Genomic DNA, 14364 nt, shown 5'->3' with positions numbered 1-14364 from the left:
CTTGTTTGACAGCTAAAATGAATCAATGAAAAAGAAGATGGAACATGACATCTTCAGAGTGACTACTGCTTTTAGGAAGTAATTTTTAAATCATGTGCCTACGGCCTTATTTTTAAAGTTACTAAGCTACATGATTGTCTCATATTACCACTATAAAACACATAGAAAGAGTGTTTCCAATAGTAAGATCACTATATTTCAGTAGGGTAATACCTCATGTAACAATATTGGCAAATTAATTTATTTACCCATATTTTATATGTATTAGTAACTTTATTTTTTAAACTTTAGTTTCCAACTATTTAACTTGGGACTTTTAGGAATATTCTTAATGCTACATTTAATAATATCAGAGATTGAAAATTTTGTAGTAGAGTCTCAACAAATAAAGATAATTTTCAAAAAAATGAAAAATATAATCAACAAGGGACTAATTACTAAGATATAAAAGAAATGCCCACAAACTATCAACCGAATGACAAGAACCCCAACAGGAAAATGGGCAAAGAAAAAATGCAAATAGTCATGAACACAAGTACATTTAAACCTTTTTTATACTAGAGAAATAAAAATAAAACTATCAAAACATTATAAAAAATAGACATTTAAAAGAACAAAGTTTGCACTGCAATCCCAGAGATGCATGGTTCAAATCCACCAGATGCTCTGCCGGGAAAGGAGGGACAATCTCCTCCTGTACCAGTCAGATCTGATCTGACGGTACACAGACACACATACACAAAATAAAATTAAAAAAAAATAAATAAAAAAAAAAAAGAACAAAGTTTAGGTTTGTAGCAATATAAGAACTCTCATGCAGTGCTAATGAAAGTATAGATTCATGCTGCAATTCTGTAAAACAAATCTGGTAATGTATATTTTTAAAAATAGGTATCACCTAGCAGTTCTATTCCTGGATCTATATATCCCAGAAAGATTTTCAGGACAAAACATAAAGGATATGAAATTATTTATGTTAGTATTAGTTATAGCAGTCGAGACTTAAAAGACAATATAAGTGCTCGCTACCAAGTGAATTAAGTAAAAACGTGGTGGTGCTGGTGGTATACAGTAGGTTAAATATTAGGTTGCCACCAAAAAGGTCAGTAGTTTGACCTTACCAGCTGCTCTATGGGTGAGAGATGAGACCGTCCCCTTGCTGTAAGATTTACCGCCTAGAAAACCTGATGCAAAGTGTCAATGAAGTGAAAATGACTCAATGGCAGGTTTTTTTGTATACATAATAAAAAACTATACAACAACTGGAAGCCAAAGACAAGATGATCACATAGTTCCATGGCACAAAGATTTACACTTATTTTTCCTATAAAAGCTTTTGCCTCAGGATACTCTTAAGGGTTTATCTTTTAAAAACACAGTACTATAAGAGAAAAATGAAGAATAAAATGAGGTTATTTTATTGGCCTAGTGATAAGAAGCTGCACTGCCAATCCAAAAGTACTGCAGTTTGAATCCACCTACCCCCCCCCCATGGGAGAAAGAAAGGCAATCTCCTCCTGTCTGATTTATTGCCCTTGAAAACATGCTGCAGGGTCAGCTATGAGTTAGTTCTGACTTAATGGTACATAACAGTAACAACAAAATTCTGTACACCAAACAACACTACATAGCTTACAAAGGGAAAGATAACAAAACACACACCAAACACCTTAGAATATTTGTGTAAGGAGGAAAGTAAATGAAATGAGGACTGGAAATAATAGGGGGAAATGCATAAATAAAAACTGCAGAAATGACTTGTATAACCTGGGATGACCTTGTCTTAAACATGTTTTGTTAGGTTTAAAGGGCAGATTTAGATAACTTCAGAGCTGAAAAGGACCAGAAATTATCTAGGTTTACGGATTCCCAGGTTTAAGAAAACATCTCATTTCACAGATCAGACATTTCATTATGTAAACAGTGACTATCTCAAGTTACCTAATAAATTTCTGACATAACAGCAATTAGAACTTAAGTCAACCAATTCATAGACTCATTAATATCCTTGTATTATCTTTTAAAAACTTGCTGAAATAAAAATTACAATTTAAAAAAACAGGAGATTATTTCTCTGCATTATAGTACTGCTTTGGATCACTAAGACAGTTTCTTTGGTGTAGTTAATCAAGCACTTAGATCAACAACAACCCAAATGAAAAGAAGAAAGCTTCTATTTGACAGAGCCTGAAAAGGAATCGCCTCACTCATATCACTCTTTGCCTCCACAAAACACTCACCATGCTCTTCAAGATATGCCTGGAGCCTGTTGATGAGATCTTGTTTTATTCCCTTGGTCTCCAAACCACGAGCAAGACATTCTTGCTTTAGTTCAGCAAGCTGAGAAAAAAGAATAAGGCTTTTTTTTATTTAACAGGATAAACCCTGGCGAATGTAAAGAAGTAGTCCTCACAAGAAAAAAGAAAGTTCAATCACAAATTACTGCCCTTTAATCTCACCAAATCCCTGGGAAATGGCCTATTTCCCTCTAATACTATTCAATGTGCAAAAGGATTTTTCTAACAGATTCAATTCCTTAAATAACATTCTGGCCTCTTTATATAAGCTATCAGAAAGCTTTATGTATTTTTTAATAGTTCTGAGAAAAAATTTTTTTTCCTTAAAAATGACTGAGACAGGATAGCATATGGAAAGAATCAATCTTCAAGATGTGTGTCAGGGATATATATCCTTTCTCCATATCTATTCAATCTGTATGCACACAGATCATTCAAGAAACAGGTATATATGAACAATGTGGCATTAGGACTGGAGGAAAAGTCATCAACAATCTGTATATGCAGGTGGCACAACTCTGCCTGCTAAAAGAGAGGACTTGAAATGCTTACCACCAAGGATCAAACACTATATATAGTCTTCATCAATATCCTTGGCACTAGCATCCAGGAAATGAAAAGATGTAGTACAGTGGGAATGCCTAATCCAAACTATGATCTTTTCAATTACCTGTCATACAACTGAAAGATGACTAATGACTAAGGATGACATAAGAATAATCGATGTCTTTGAGTTTTGTAGTTAGGTAAGAGAGTTGAATATCCTATGGACTGCCAAAATGACAAATGTGTCTTGGAAAAGGTGCTGTCCAGATGTTCCTTGCGGGCAAGGAAAGTGAAACAGTGAAACCTATCTCACATAGTTTCGGTATGTTGTTAAGGGGAGGCCAGTCCTTGGAAAAGGAAATCATACGAAGTAAAGGTGGTGGAGGGTCAGCAAAGGAGGGATAGGCCCTCAACAAGATGGAATGGCCAATGACTATAATAGTGTGTTTGAGTATGTCAAAGATGGTCAAGATGGGACAGGATAGGGCAGGGTTCAGATCCCTTATTCATAGGGTCACTATGAGTCATAGTCAACTTAATAGAACTTAACAATTCTTACCATCTATTATACTAGATTTCTTAATAAAATCTACTATATACATATATTCAAGTCTAAGCACAACATAAACAGATGTTTTAACTAGCTTAACCCAAAAGTGAACTGATTAAGGATCTGTGTCAATGTGGAAAGTATCATTTAGTGTCTTGTTACAGAGTTCTATTGGAGATTTGATAATTATTAGAATTTGACTAAAGACATAATTGTTGTTGTTGTTATGTGCCATAAACGTACTTAATAAATTTTTCCAACAACAGAGAAAAGAAATATATTCATCAAGAAAATAAAAATCTTGACACCTGGACCAACTGGCAACAAAATAAGAGATGAAGAAAAGACTGATGTTGCCAAGGATTTCCTTTTACTTGTATCCACAAGCAATAACCATGGAAGCAGCAGTCAAGAAATCAATAGATACAAGAGTCCACAATTAAGGTTGCATAGTGGAATGTACTTGGGGGGGGGGGGGAATTGTGTACCAGGGAGGGAGTCTTTCCTTTTTTTTTATTTTTTGGGAGTCTTTCTTTTGCTTTTGAAAGAGTGGAGCGAACTGGGGGGCGGGGGGGAGAGGCCTGGACGGGTAGAGAAGTGCAGCAATGAATGAATGGAAATCCAAATTCTCTGTAAATGTTCATTAAAATTAGTAAAAAAAAAAATCAATAGAGGGAAGAAAATGTGTAACAATGAATAAAATAAATAAATACACATTAAAGAAATCAAGACATGTTGCACAGGTAAATCTATGTCAAGGACCTCTTAAGAGTGCTAAAAAAGCTAAAAAAAGTGATAAATAGCTAAAGGATGTCAGTTTAAAAATCAAGGTGCATCTGATCCAAGTCATGGTATTTTTCCATTGTTCCACATCCACATGAAAGTATGACATGAAAAGGAATGCCAAAGAATCAATGTCACTAAATTGCAGTGTCGGCAAAGAGTACCACATACAGCATGGACTGCCAAATGAACAAACAAACTTGTCTTGGAGGAAGTGCAATCAAAATGTTCATTAAGACAAGGGTGGTGAAACTTTGCCTCACTTTCGGCATGCTGTAAGGAAGGGCTAGTCCTTGGAAAAAGACATGCTTGGGAAAGGGGGATCAGCTCAGTAAGATTTGACTGATATTGTGAATGGCTACAACAATGGGGTTAAGCATGACATTGTGAAGACGGCACAGGTTAGGGCAAGGTTTTGATCTGTTGTTCACAGGGCTGTTATGGGTCAAAGTTTACTCAATGACATCTCACAATACTGACAGAACTAAAACAAATGAAAAAGCCCTCACAACTCTTCAGGGAGAACAAAAACCAAAATGAATCTTCAATTTTAGTAAGAATACAAAGAGTCCTGTACTTAACTGTGCAAAAAACAAATGAGGGCAATCTGGTGCACAAGTAATTCAAAGGATAAAGACCACAAGGTTTTAATTTCAAGTGAAAAATACTACAAGCAGATGCTCTTACAAATGGAAATTTATTTTCTCATGTTAGCAGTCTAGAATTCTTAACTCAGAGTTCCAATTCTAAGGGAAAGCTCCCTCTGTGTGTAGGCTCTAGAAGGCCCTTGCCTCCTCTTAACTTCTGCTCTCAGAAGGGAGCTCTGGTGGCCAGAGTGGCAAGATGCTGCACTGCAATCCCAGAGGTATGCAGTTCAAATCCACCAGATGCTCTGCTGGAGAAGGAGGGGGCAATCTCCTCCTGTACCAGTCAGATCTGATTTGATAGTACACATAAAGATAATACAATAAAAATAAAAAAATTTAAAGAGAAAAAAAAACCAACCTTCTGCTCTCAGGCAATCATGTGACTTAGAATCTTTCATCCTTCAACTCTGCTAGTTTGTTTAATCTCCTGTGTATCTCAAAATAACTAATTTACAACACATCCTACACTAATACTGCCTTGTTACAAAAATCCATTTCCAAATGAGATCATAACCACAAATATAGGGATTAGAATTTAGAATATACAACTTCTAGAAGACTCGTCAATTCATTAACAAGCCAAAAAGTGTTAATGTGATCTTATTAATTTTAAGTTGTGGGTAACAAATATAGAATTTATAATAGATGATGTACTACTAGCTTTTCTGAGTTCTATGCTCTTATTTTAAGATTAATAGTTCCCCCTAAAAAAGAACTAAACTTTCCAATTTTTTTTTCCAATGATTGCAAATATCTTCTTTTTTAAAATTTTATATTGGTTTGCTTACAAAGTTGGTATAAACTGTGTTTCACCCTAAAAAAAGAAAGAAGAACTGAAATAGGAAAAAAAAAAAAGAATATTGACATGCTGATCTAAGAATACAAACAGGAAAAGGAACCCTTCAAATATCCCACACGTAGACCAAGGCACAACAGAAGGTTGATCTGAAAGTAGACTGCTAACAACTTGGAAGAGGACGGTGAAAATGGTTTTAGAACTTGAAAACGTAATCAAAATCATTTGAATTGTAGAAATCACTGAACTGGTGTATATTCCCAGCAGCAACAATAAACACCTTGCAGTTTTGAAATACAGACCTAACCAGCCCAAGAGCAGAAGCCAGAAGCAGATTTCAATAAAAGAACTTTATTACTTAATTAGAGAGCATATTCAATATTCCTGATCTTTCAATCAGAGGAGCACGATCAATGGAAGAAAATACAATCTGGAGGTAGTTTTTAATAATGTCACAATGAATGGAGTGATGAAATATTTAGTGAGGAGGGTAAACAAGCAGGAATATACATAATGACTCAACTATGCAATATACCAGTAACAATTTCTACTAACAAACATGGTAGATAATCACCTATAAAAAATGTTTGGGGGTTTTGTTGTTTTTCATTTAAGGGAAAGGTACAAAAGTCTGTTTTTAAAAGGCTTCTCAATATATGAGGTACTGTTGAGCTGCTGAACAGCACAACTGTTAAAAAATATGGCCAGACAGCTTGGGTTAAATTCTAGCTCTACCACTTAGCACTAACTAGCCATGACCCTAGGTAATTTAACCTATGTCTCAGATTCCTTATCTATGAAATGTAAGTAAAAACAGTATTGCTTTTGTAAAATTATGTTGTTGTTAAGTGCCATCAAGTCGCAGGCAACTCATAGCGACCCTATGAAGGAGAATCCTCAACACCTGTGTGTCTCTCATCCTCTCTCTAGGTTCATAGGGTTTCCGGAGGCAAGCTATTACGGAAATGGATGCTGCTCCTACTTCCAAGCTTGTTTTAATCAGGCCGTTTCACCCAACACTGTCCACCATGGGTAACCAATCATTTCATGCATTTGACACATCAGCGTCAGAGTTCAGCTTCACAGCAACCACAAGTTACCGTTGTACAGTAAGTGGACACACCAGGGCTATGAGACCTTTAGCTTGGTTACAGTAAATATCTGTAAAACATTTTCACCATAATTTGGCACTTAATAAGCATTTTAAAAATTTGTTAGACATTGGATAAAGAATTAGATAATTTTTTTTTCTTTCTTTCTTGTTGTGTACTGTCGAATCAGATGTGACTTGGCACAGGAGATTGCCTCTCCTTCTCCAGTGGAACATCTGGTGGATTTGAATTGCATGCCTTCAGGATAGGAGCGCAGCTTCTTGCCAGTAAGCCACCAGAGCTCCCTGAATAAGGTAATATTAAATAAAATCAGTGACTCTAGACTCCTAAATTTCAAAGAATGTTTTATAAAAAGATAAAATGAAGTTTGTCAACATTTTATAATTTTCCAACTCAATTATTTAAAAAAAACTCCAAGGTTAATACTAGAAAAATGATAACACATTTGGCAAAAGGATTATGTCAAACTCTCATGAAAGTTTATAAAAGCTTATTCTCAATCTTTGTTCTAACCAATAATAAACAGCTCATGAGCCAGTCCAAATATGAACTGTTGTGTTATGTGCCATCAAGTCGCCTGTGACTCATACCGACCCTATGTACAAACAGCCCTAAATCCTGCTCTGCCCTGTGCCAGCCTGTCTCCAACACACCCACTCCCATTATTCCAGTCACTGAATCAACCCACCTCATAGAGGGGTTTCCTCTCCTGCACTGTCCCCCCATTCTCCCAAGCATAATGTCCCTCTCCAAGGACTGGTCCCTCCTTGCAACATGTCCAAAGTATGTCAGACGAAGCTTCAGAATCCTTGCCTCCAAGGAGCAGTCTGGTTTCACCCTCTCCAGGTTGAATCTGTTCGGTTTTTTTAGCAGTCCATGGTCTATTCAACACTCTTCTCCAGCACCACAGCTCAAAGGCATCAATTCTCCTTCTATCATCCCTAGTCATTATCTAGGTCTCTGATGCATAGCAAGTAATGGCAAAGACCATGGCTTGTATCAGGAACATCTTACTCTCCAGAGTGACACCACTGCTCTTCAGTACTCTGGAGAGGTCCCTAACAGCAAACTTTCCCCATCACATTATGTCTTTTAATTTCCTGGCTGCTGGTGCCAAGAGTGTTGACTGAGGAGCCAAGTAAACTAAAGCTGTGAACAATCTCAATCTCTTCACCATCCATCCTGATGCTGCCAATTGGCCCAGCGGTGAGAATCTTTGTCTTCTTGACATTGAGCCTCAATCCATATTGAAGGCTGCAGTCCTTGACCTTTTGCAGCAAGCACTTCAGGTCCTCTTCCGTTTCAGCAAGCAGGTGTGTCATCTGCATAATGCAGACTGCTGATGAATCTTTGACCAATATGGACTGTGGACTATATTTTTATTATTCTGTTGTTCTGTATCATCAAGTCGCTTGTGACTCATAGCAACCCTATGTACAATAGCCCTGAAACTTGCTTTATCCTGTGCCAACTTTATTGTCTCTGACACACCTACCTTCATTATCCTTGTTACTGAATCAATCCATCTAATCGAGGGTCTTCCTCTCTTGTACTGCCCCTCAATCCTTCCAAGCATGATGTCCCTCTCCAAGGACTGGTCCCTCCTTGCAACATACCCAAAGTATGTCAGATGGAGCTTCAGAATCCTTGCCTCCAAAGAGCAGTCTGATTTCACCCTCTCCTGTATGTTCGCCTGGCAGTGTATGGTATATTCAATACTCTTCTCCAGCACCACAGGTCAAAGTTATCAATTCTCTTTCATCTCTAGTTATTAATCTATAATCTAGATAGTCACAATTCAGAAACTCAAAACTCGTAACTCATAGTCATGTCAAACTTTACTCATAAGAGACATAAATCATGTGGCATCGCCCTTCTTTCTGCCATGGAATAACTGGCTCTACATTTAGGTCAGCAGTGCAACTCACTAGACACTATGCCACTAGGGCTAAATAAAGATGTCTAAAACATACTATATACAGTATACTAACCTTAATGTAAAATGTATGTATGTACATATGCATGCATATGTATACACATCATTAGGTGTCAGCAAGTCACCTGACTCACAGTGTCCCTATGTTCAACAAAATGAAAACTTACCCAGTTTGGTACTGTTCCCCTCAAAGTCTAATATGTTTAATCCTATTGTTGTGGTGGCTGTATCAATCCATACTGCTGAAGGTCTTCCATTTTTTCACTGACTTTTTCCAAGCATTATGTCTTTCTTCAGGGACTGGCTCCTCCAAAACCATGTGAGACAAAGTCTCACCATCATTGCTTCTAAAGAACACTTTGGCTGCACTAATTTCAGGACAGACTTGTTGGCAATCCATGGTATATTTGGGAACTCTGGATGCTCAGTAATAACGAGTTTTGCTGTCAACCCAAAGGTGCATGGTTTTAAACCATCAGCTGCTCTGAGGGAGAAAGATGGGTAATTTACTCTAATGGGATTTACTGCCTCTGAAAACCTGTCGGGGTGTCAACTGAGTCAGGCCAGACTTGACGGAACAACAACAACATGGCATATTGAAATTATTCATCTGAGTAGGGATGAAAGAATTTTTTTTTCTCAAAGAGAAAATCTAACTGGGCAGGGAGGAAAATGTGTAACAATCAATCAATGGAAAGTTTTCTATAAACTTTCATTAAAATCTCAATAAAAAATTACTCACCAACACCACAATTCAAAGATAAAAAGTCTTCAGTATTCACTATGTGGATATGCACACAGATATATTAAAAAGTGTGCATACATATACACACACAATCCTCCTTACAAAGATGCCTGGATGGATAAAAACCAAGCTAAGTAATACTAATTGAAAATGGAAAGAAAAAGCTATCTAAGTAGACGGTTCGAATCCACCAGATGCTCTGCCGGGAAAGGAGGGACAATCTCCTCCTGTACCAGTCAAATCTGATTTGATGGTACACGCACACAAAAATAATAAAATTTTTAAAAAAAAGCTATCTAAGTAGAAAAGGGTAAAATTATACATGAATCATCTACTCAAACAATTTTTTTAAATCTTATTTTTCAGTATCAAAATAATCTCCAATTCTATCTATCCAACCCACAGTTGTTATTAGTGCTGTTGATTTGAATCCTACGCCATCCTCATCATCTCTGATATATTTGAGCCCATTGCAGTAGCCACTATTAATCAATCTTATTAAAGGTCTTCTCTTTCACTGACCCTCCTCTACCTTTCCAAGCATGATGTCTTTCCCAGGAACAGCCAGCCCTCCTAACAACATGGCCAATGTATATGAGACAAAGCTTTGTTAACAATTACAGCTTGCTCCATAATCAACACTTTTGGAACCAGCAACAGGAAATCAAACAATAAATTGCACTGGGGAAAAATGTGCTGTCAGGGACCTTTCCAGAGAGTACTGAAAAACAATGATGTCAGTCTAGAGACTAAGGTGCGCCTAATCCAGGCCATGGTCTTCACAATCACTTGCTATGCATCAGAGAGCTGGACAATGGCTAAGGATGACAGAAGAATCAATGCCTTCGCACTGTGGTGGTGGTAAATAGTCTTGAACATGCATACCACGAACTGCCAAGAAAACAAATAGGTCTTGGAGAGGGTTAAACCAAGTTTCTCCTTGGCAGCTAGGATTTTGAAGATCCATCTCACATAGTTTGGGTATGTGGCCAGGAGGAACCGGTCCCTGGAGGAGGACATCATGGTCAGAAGGGTGGAGGGACAGAGCAGGAGAGGAAGACCCCAGATGAGATGGACTGATACAGTAAGTGGGGCAATGGGGGTAGGTGTATTGAAATCAGTGAGACTGGTCAGAACAGGGCAGGCTTCAGAGCTACTGTATATAGGGTCTCTATTAGTCCCATGTGACTTGATGGCACATAACAACAAATGTCCTTCAGCATCACCCATACTGTATAATGTTTTACAAGTTCATTGTTTTTCAATACTGGGTAGTATTCCATTGTATGAATCTACCATAATTTTCCTATTCATTTATTTGTTGATGGGCACTTGGGTTGCTTCCATCTCTTTACTATTGTAAATAAAGCAGCAATAAACATGGGTGCACATACATTTGTTTGGGTGGTGCAGTAATGACACTGCTGGGTCAGATGATATTTCTATTTTCAACTTTTTGAGAAAGTGCCAAACCACCTTCCATAACAGTTGCACCATTTTACACTCCCACCCGCAGTGAATAGGGTTCCAATTTCTCCACAATCTCACCAGCAATTATTGTTTGCTATTCTGTTGAATTTGACAACTGTTGTTGGGGTAAGATAATATCTCAAAGCAATTTTTACTTGCACCTCTGATAGCTAGGGATTTTGAACATTTCTCCAAGTGTTTGTTTGCCATCTGAATGTCTTCTTTGGTGAAGTATCTATTCATACCCCACACCCATTTTGCGATTGGGTTGTTTACCTTTATTTTGTTGAGGTGCTGGAGTATTTTATCAGTTTTAGATATGAGTCCCTTATCAGATATGTCATTACCAAATATTTTCCCCCAGTCTGTGGCTTTCCTTTTTACCCTGTTAGAAAAGTTGGTTTGTTCTTTTTTTGTTTTTTGGTGTTTTTTTTTTATGTGCATAAGGATTTGATTCTTAGAAGGTCCCATTCATGTATTTTATTCTCTCATGGTTGTAGGAAGCCACTCATCTTTTGATTAGTAGTCTAATATTTAACCTACGGGGCTACCAAGGTTCCTTTAGTTAGTAAACACTGGAATCAATATGCCAACTCTAATCTGATTCTAGGTCATACATAATCTTAACTAAAATGACTGCACTATTCTCATGATTCTTTTACCTCTCTTCTTTAGCCCCAAAGAAGGCCTGATGGCAAAATGGTTAAATGCTCAGTTGCTAAAAAACAAGAGCTAATAATTGAAATGTCAGTGGTTCAAATCCATCAGCGATTCCACAGAAGACTAGACAGTTTTCTTCTGTACAGGTTATTGTCTTACAAACTTGGAATGCTGCTCTGCTTTGCTACAGCTTTTTGTACCCAACCTTGTAAATACTAATACTCAGTAAAATTACTTTTTTGGCTGTCATTCTACTTATATCACTTATTCACTCCCCTGAATTCAATCATCAGTAAACTGTTAGCTCTATTTCAAAAGCTCTAATTCCTTGAATTAAAGTACTGTTAATCACTTTGAACACTACTCCCCTACTCTTTCTCTTACATACTACTATAAGAACTTTTATACTTGACCCTTGAACATGGGTTTAAACTGTGTACGTCCATTTATAGGTAATTAAAAAAAAAGCCTTGATGCTAATCATATCTACATAAGCAGTTCACTGAGGCAAACTGTGCACTGAAGTAAAAAGTGGTATGTTTGTCACTCTGTTGAGTACAATACTGTATAACACCAGGACATGTGAATAACACCAGGAAACCCTTAAATGTCAATAATGATACCCGTTAAGTACTGCCATGAAGCAGAGAAGTCATGACACTGAGAATAAATTGAACAGCTTGACATGTACAACAAGTTAAGATACAAAGCTGTGGCTGCCTGCCATTTCAAGATAAATTAACCTGGTTTAAGGATCATTGTTTAAAAAATCTTTGACAGCATCACTGCAGTAATGCTAGCAGGCATGGAAATCTTGGACTTTTTGTGAAATTTTTCCCCCCTATTATAGTAGTATAGTATTATAGTGGAGCCCTGGCGGCCTAGTGGTAAGAAACTGCACTGCAATACTGAAGGCACACAGTTGGAGGCCACCAGCTGCTCCACAGAAGGATTGGTAATCTCCTCCCATGTGATTAATTGCCTCTGAAAACCTGCTGGAGAGTCAGCTATGAGGGGGTTCTGACTCTATGATACACAACAACAAAAACAGTACTGAAAACATAGCTTTTATGGTACAACATTATTCGTGTAACATAAAAATGTGTTAACTGACTGCTATTCGTATAACTTCCACTGAATAGCAAACTATCTCTAGTTAAGCTTTTGGAGTAAAAAGTTAGATAAATTTTGCTGATTTGGCAGCATGAAGTGCACATACTAACTCTGCACTATTCAAGTGCCAAGTGGCATCTATTTAGAGAGCAATCACAGTGACCCTTTGAAAATTTAGGGCTGATAATAACATTCTAACATTTAAAAATTCCTCAGTAGTTTGACATGTTAAGGGAAAAAGCCAGAGTACTAATCAAAGGAGTCTTGGTGGTGTAATAGGATAAGTGCTAGGCTGCTAACCCAAAGGTCAGCACCTAGATCTCACCAGCTATTTTGTGCAGAAATAAAGTAGTCTCCTCCCCTTGAGATTTACAGCTTAGAACAAAGGGTCACTGTGGTCACTGAGTTGGAAAGGATTCAACAACAGTGGGTTAATAATGACCCATAACAGTTACCCTTCTTAGCCAACTATTTTTATTACCATTGCTTGTTTTAATAAGCTAAAAATGGCCTGCCTTGCTATTCCTTAAACATTTTCCACCCTTCCTCACCTTTTTCAAGTCTTTGCTTAAACATCACCTTCTTAGTAAGGTTTCATCCACTCTATTTAAAATGGTAACATTCTCACCTACTGTACCCCATATTTTTCTCCTTAGATTTTATCACTATTATTGCTCCTTCCTCAGTTAAGGATTTTTGTCTACTTCTCTTTGCTGAATCCCTAGCACACACAGTTGTCTTTTGCTGATGACTAGGACTCATAGCAACCCTATGAACAACAGATGTGAACTTTGCCATCTCCTGCACCACAAAGGAATAATTGAAAGGAAAAGATAAAAGACCTTTGCCTACATGGAACTCACAATCCAATAGGGAAACATTCAATGATCTTATGTTTAAGTGATATAATAGTAAAAAATAAGTACAACATCCTATAAAAACCATATAAAAAGGGCCTGACAACATGAGTTTCTAGGAAAGCTGGAGAAAGCTTCTTTCAGTAAATAATGAATGACAGCTAATGGGTGACTAGTTAATTAGACAAATATCTTTCGTGGACAAGGGTGGCAAGAGCACCCTAGGCAAAAGAAACTGCAGCTAAGGTAGAAAGGAAAGGGGGTAGCGCACAGTGATTTAAGAACATGAATTCTGGAGAGAGACTGCCTAGGGTTGAGCTGTGACACAAATTATTCAATCAATGTTTAATCTCTCTGCAGTCCAGTTCTGTCATCTTAAAATTGGTAACAGTAATTATTTACTTTATAGGTTTATTATAAGACTTAACTCTGTATGTAAATGATTACAACCACTGTTTGTTGTATAATAAATGACATGTTAAGTGTTAGAAACTGATGTGAAGGCCATTGTGAGGAGATGAAATAAAGACACTGTGGCTGAAGTATAATAAATGAAGTTCAGCAAACTGGTAGAGTTTTAAGAATTAGAGTAAAATATCTAACTGTTGAACTCTGTTTCGCCCCAGATCCTATCCTTCACACTGCCAGAACAAAACCAGATCAGATCATACTCTCTTCTGCCTACATGAAGCCAAATTCTATACAACTTAAAAGAACTTTTTCAACAGTCCCAATCTACTCTTAGTCACAAAATTTACCTAATTTCCTTTCCAAACTACTTTCAACAACTGACATATACATGCACTTACAATTCAATAATATTTAAATAAATAGCAAATATTTCACTTTTTT

At 37.1% G+C, this 14364-nt stretch overlaps 1 protein-coding gene across 1 annotated transcript in view; it reads right to left on the bottom strand.

Moving 5' to 3' along the window:
• Window positions 1–14364, bottom strand: part of SARNP (SAP domain containing ribonucleoprotein) — a 98677-nt gene that overhangs the window by 79374 nt on the left and 4939 nt on the right. Inside the window, exon 2 of the mRNA XM_006897686.1 lies at window positions 2241–2340. Within this exon, the coding sequence (XP_006897748.1) occupies window positions 2241–2340 (100 nt within the window). The remainder of the gene's footprint in view (window positions 1–2240; window positions 2341–14364) is intronic.

Source organism: Elephantulus edwardii, unplaced genomic scaffold (assembly GCF_000299155.1).
Source record: "Elephantulus edwardii isolate Elephantulus edwardi_28Jun2011 unplaced genomic scaffold, EleEdw1.0 scaffold00212, whole genome shotgun sequence".
NCBI classification, from domain to species: domain Eukaryota; kingdom Metazoa; phylum Chordata; class Mammalia; order Macroscelidea; family Macroscelididae; genus Elephantulus; species Elephantulus edwardii.
The sequence above is the reverse complement of the archived record's forward strand: the minus strand, read 5'-3'. Positions and strand labels throughout refer to the sequence as shown.